The sequence below is a fragment of the Palaemon carinicauda genome, chromosome 17 (genome assembly GCF_036898095.1).
Source record: "Palaemon carinicauda isolate YSFRI2023 chromosome 17, ASM3689809v2, whole genome shotgun sequence".
Classification (NCBI taxonomy): Eukaryota; Metazoa; Arthropoda; class Malacostraca; order Decapoda; family Palaemonidae; genus Palaemon; species Palaemon carinicauda.
In genome coordinates, this window is record NC_090741.1 from 56,998,456 (window position 1) to 57,003,455 (window position 5,000).

The 5,000-nt window shown below is 39.0% G+C and overlaps 3 protein-coding genes across 3 annotated transcripts in view; all 3 read right to left on the minus strand.

The window, feature by feature from the left end:
* LOC137656775 (uncharacterized) overlaps positions 1-204 on the minus strand; it is a 208,978-nt gene extending 208,774 nt beyond the window's left edge. Inside the window, exon 1 of the mRNA XM_068391048.1 lies at positions 92-204. The gene's annotated coding sequence lies outside the window, so the exon portion shown is untranslated. The remainder of the gene's footprint in view (positions 1-91) is intronic.
* LOC137656773 (integrin alpha-PS3-like) overlaps positions 1-5,000 on the minus strand; it is an 89,729-nt gene that overhangs the window by 22,640 nt on the left and 62,089 nt on the right. The window lies entirely within an intron of this gene.
* Positions 830-5,000, minus strand: part of LOC137656090 (acid-sensing ion channel 1B-like) — a 14,549-nt gene continuing 10,378 nt past the window's right edge. The window contains exons 6-8 of the mRNA XM_068390266.1: positions 4,281-4,410; positions 2,916-3,112; positions 830-2,569 (exon numbers count right to left, since the gene is read on the minus strand). Coding sequence (XP_068246367.1) covers positions 2,393-2,569; positions 2,916-3,112; positions 4,281-4,410 — 504 coding nt within the window. The 3' untranslated portion in view covers positions 830-2,392. The remainder of the gene's footprint in view (positions 2,570-2,915; positions 3,113-4,280; positions 4,411-5,000) is intronic.

Below are 5,000 nucleotides of genomic sequence, written 5' to 3' on the forward strand. Positions count from 1 at the left end.
AAATACAAACGAGAAAAATCGACCACACCTCAATGAAACACTTTTGTGTCCCAAGTTCTACAATAAACTAAACAATAACATTAATTCTTACCAGAAAGGGAATACTGAACGGCAACATCACTTCTGAAAGAATGGGATCACTAGACGGCAACATCACATCTGAACACTTCGAAGTGGTTAAAAAAAAAATCTTAGAGTACTGGAGCTGCTATTCGCCTCTTTAATTTAGGCACTCCAGAAAGGAGTGTCCTCTGTAGACGAATTCGTGGAACACTGTATTCACTGTAAAAATTTTCACGTATATGCCTACTTTTTTCTTGATGCTTCTCCCTTCCTTCCTCTATCTGTATCTCTCTTGCTATGGATATGTGAAGCAAAACAAAACGTGACATCCTTGGTTACGCGCGCGAACAATAGATGGCGCTAAGTTGCTGGAAAGCTTATCTTTTTATTTTAAAAATATCAATATTAATTAGAGCCTTTTAATATATATATATATATATATATATATATATATATATATATATATATATATATATATATATTATATATATATATATACACAGTACAGTATATGCATTTCGTACAAGGCTACTCTCTGTTCTCTCTGATGCAATTTCCATTGAAGGCAATTGCCCTGGCAGTGTCAACGTGTTTCCTGCAAGAATCTTCGTATTTTCGTACAGTTTGGTTAAAGAAACTATGATTATTCTTTTGATTTTTCATTTAATCTGATCACTACAGTACTGTTTTGACCAAACTATGTCTTTATCAAGTAATTACTGATTAACATAAATTTACAATAATTTTTGTTTATATGTGAGGTTCAGCTAAAATTACGATTATATTTTATAGAAAATTAAAATGAAGGAAACGGGGAAAATTTAAAACATCTAAACATTTCAGTGATCTTTAGATTATAAAAAGGATAATGACTGAGTGTATACTTACATACAAGCACAAAGACACACGTGCGAACACACACCACCACAGAGACCACCCCCACTGCACATCAGGCAGCCAAGACCGCTTCGCCATCAGGGTCATACAGAGATCCAGCGGTACGTCACACTGCTTGGGCAATCAGGGTCATACAGAGATCCAGCGGTACGTCACACTGCTTGGGCAATCAGGGTCATACAGAGATCCAGCGGTACGTCACACTGCTCGGGCAATCAGGGTCATACAGAGATCCAGCGGTACGTCACACTGCTCGGGCAATCAGGGTCATACAGAGATCCAGCGGTACGTCACACTGCTCGGGCAATCAGGGTCATACAGAGATCCAGCGGTACGTCACACTGCTCGGGCAATCAGGGTCATACAGAGATCCAGCGGTACGTCACACTGCTCCTTAGCTATCATTGGATGTCGAGACATTCTGAGCGAAGAGCGCATGATTTCACAAATTGAAGGCCGTCCTACTCCATCATTTTGCATCCCATTGTAAATTTGGTTTCTACTTCGAGGGAGAATACTATTAGAATAATGTTTAATGTTTAACACTGGCCTTTGGAGGGCGATGCTTACAACTTCAGCTATTATGCGCATGCCATAGTTGTTCTCCCTGTGAACAATCTAGGTTCCATGAATTAAATCTTTCAGGGAGGGTTTCCGGTCATCGATATCGATATACTGTAACGTCTTCGGAGTGTCGTGGTAGTTTGTCCAATGTAGTCTTCTAAGGGAGATTTACACATCTTCTCCAGGAATGAAAACTTATAGACGATATTTGTACAAGCTTCCTTTGGTCGTCCGGGGACAGTATTGTTCCTCATTAATAGAGCCATGATTATGGTGGGTTTGCTATATACTTTAAGTTGCACTTTCTGGTAAGGGGTTTTCGGGATAACACCTTGATTAATGATGCCTTGTAAGGCTTGCCATTTGTCTTAGTAAGTTGCTAAAAAGTTAAGGTGGTGGTAGATGATACGGTACAGTTTTTTCATCAGTTGCCATTGCTGTGGGGTGTTGAGTTTCGACAAATTTCTTTTTTATAGCATAGGCTATCTATCATATCTGGAAACTAGTTGGTTAGTAGTTGTCGGATTCGGTTTAGTTCAGTGTCTACGTCTTTCCAAGATGTGATGCGTGTGAATACTCTTTTGACTTAAGAACATACTACTGACTTTTTGCATGCTTTGGGGCATTCACCTATGGCACTTAAGCATCTGCCTATGCCAGTTGATTCTGTGTATACCATTGTCTTGAATTAGTCATGTTGCTGTTTAACTAGGACATCTAAGAAAAGCAGGATCATCTCTTTACTTCTTTACTGTATTCCATTGTAAAGTTGAGTGCAGAACTTCTCCAGAGTTTGTCAGCTAATTCTTCTGTCTCTCAATGTTTTTTGTCGTCAAGACTACTTAAAACTGCATAACAATAAAGTTCTCTAAGTAGAGAGCAACTTCTTCCTACCTGCTATCAACTTTATCCAGCAAACCTCCATGATCTCAATGAACGTAAGGACGGAAGCTCCCAGGAGTAGACCCAACGTCCCACCGATGTCGCATAGAAGAGCTATTGCGTCGTAGGCAATGTCCTCGGAGATTTCGTCAAATGTCAAATCCTGTCGGAATTAGAAAAGAAAAATATGAATTAGGGTTTTGTTTATTAAGGTTTTATGGAAATTCAGCCGTCTGATCTAAATATTTAAGTAAATCTTGAGTTGTCCCTAAGCTATCTCTTCTTTTGTAAATGAATTGATATGTCTACTGCCTCAAGAAATTAGTTCCTTCATCAATCTTCAAAGAATGTAAAGGGAAGACCGGAAAGTCACTGGAATTTCCATGAGCATTTTCCCTCATTAGTAGGGTAAATTGTCAATAGATGGCGTTGGCCCGAGATCTAATGGGCAAGGGTTTTTATAGAGGAGTTTTCTGATCTTCCCTCTTAATGTCTTTGGTCAATCTTACCTGGAAGAACACTCGCAATTTAGCTGTCGAGTCGCCGGTGACGGCTGCCTCGGCATAAACAGAGTAGATGTCTTCGTTACATTGCTTCATGCAGCCGCAGTTATGGTGTGACCAGCGTCCGTAAAAGAGCAGATTCTTCTCCCATTCCTCGCCATTCTTGTATTCCTCCGACGAGTTGCAAAAGGCGCCATCTATATCTGGAAATTTCAATTATATTCGTTCAGTGAAATGTTTGCTGTAGGATGTTCCTTTAATTCATAGAGTAAATACAATTACAAGAAAAAAAAAGATATTTGTAAGGGTTGTGTGGTAGCTTATTGGAAATGTCCCTGTCTCACAGTCTGTTGGATGGGAGTTAAGAGCCCTGCATGGTTTCTAGTAGTGATTGCAACCTTCTCCATCCTTCTGAAATAGGGATGGGGAGTTTAGGTATCTCTACAGGTCTACCTGGTGAGTCATCAGCGGCCATTGCCTGGCCCTCCCTGGTCATAGGTTGATGAATAAGGGTCTTTTAGGCTGACAATATGTATATATGGTAGTTCTCTAAGGCACTGTCCTAGAGACGTAGCCACATTTAAGAGATATCTAAGGTTGCATCAGTGACAAATGATTAAAAGAATGCATTATCAGTCAACAAATTTGTTACTGAACTTCAGATATTCTATATTCTTTATTCATTAATTCTAAAATGGATAATTTATTTCTTTATTTTCTTTCCTCACTGGGCTAATGTTCCTTGTTGGAGCCCTTGGGCTTATAGCTTCCTACTTTTCCAACAAGAGTTGTAGCTCAGCTAAGTAATAATAACAACAACAACAACAACAATAATAATAAACGGAGCAAAGTGCTAGTGGAAAATCAAAGGACAAAGGACAAAGGACAAAGGCGGCGGGATATTGATAATTAAAATAATTTCTATATAAGAATATGAAATATAAGAGAAAAATAACACTTTAAACTACTTGATGACAAGAATGTTCTGTCACAATTGATTACGTGTTATAATATTCTAGGATTGAGGAACCAGAAACCAGGAATCCAGAACCAAGAACCAAGAATTAGGAGTTAGGAACCAGGAACCAAGAATTATGAATTAGGAATTCAGAACCAGGAACCAAGAATTAGGAATTAGGAACCAGAAACAAGGAATTAGGAACCAGAAAACAGGGACCAGAAACCAGGAATCTAGAATCACACACACACAAGTAAAGATAAAAGCAGGGGCAAAAACGTAAACTCCTTCCAACTTCGTTGGCGAAGGTATCTATAAAAGAAAACGTACTATCATCTAAGTCTGTTTCATCACAGACAAAATTACTTCTGGGTGGATAAGTATTTCAGGCTATAAAACCGCGCGTTACTCACCCTTCATGTATGGCATAAGGCATTGCGTATGGTTGTAGAGTGCTTTCAAGAAGCACTTGGAGACACACTGGGATGAAGAATAAGAGGAATTCTTAACGCACGGCCAACGCTGTGTTGGGATCGTCTTAAACTGAAATAGAAGAACATTAGAAATGAATATATAGCTATAGGTTAATATTGTTATGTATGAATTGCCTATAATAACAGTATTTGGAAAATGATGAAATAAGAAGAATGGCAGGCTTAGTAAAAATTACAGAGGCGCTAAGAGTGTCATGACTGAGATGGTGTGGAGACGTGTTGAAGGTAGATGGTGAGGAAAGAGTGAGAAGAGCTAGGGCGGAACCTCTTATAAGGAGAAGATAGAGAGGGAGGCAGTAAGTTAGATGGATGAATGATGATATGGAGAGAAGAGGTTTGGTAGAAGAGGATACCTTTGATAGAAGGCATTGGAGAAAGCGCATCAGGCAACCGACCCCTTAATGTAGGAATAACGGGAGAGAAGTAGATGAATGGAAGGCCTATGCAAATAGTTGTTATAGTTACTGAATCCCTCTTAACAACAGAACGAATTCTATTACTCCTGTACAGCTTCCCAGATAGATAAAACACATCTGCTACGGAGACTGTATAATGTATATTTGACATCAGTCTGCAAAAGTTTTAACTTTTGAAGTTCTACCGATTAAACTATCTATTTCGCTGGCGCCATTGACATTA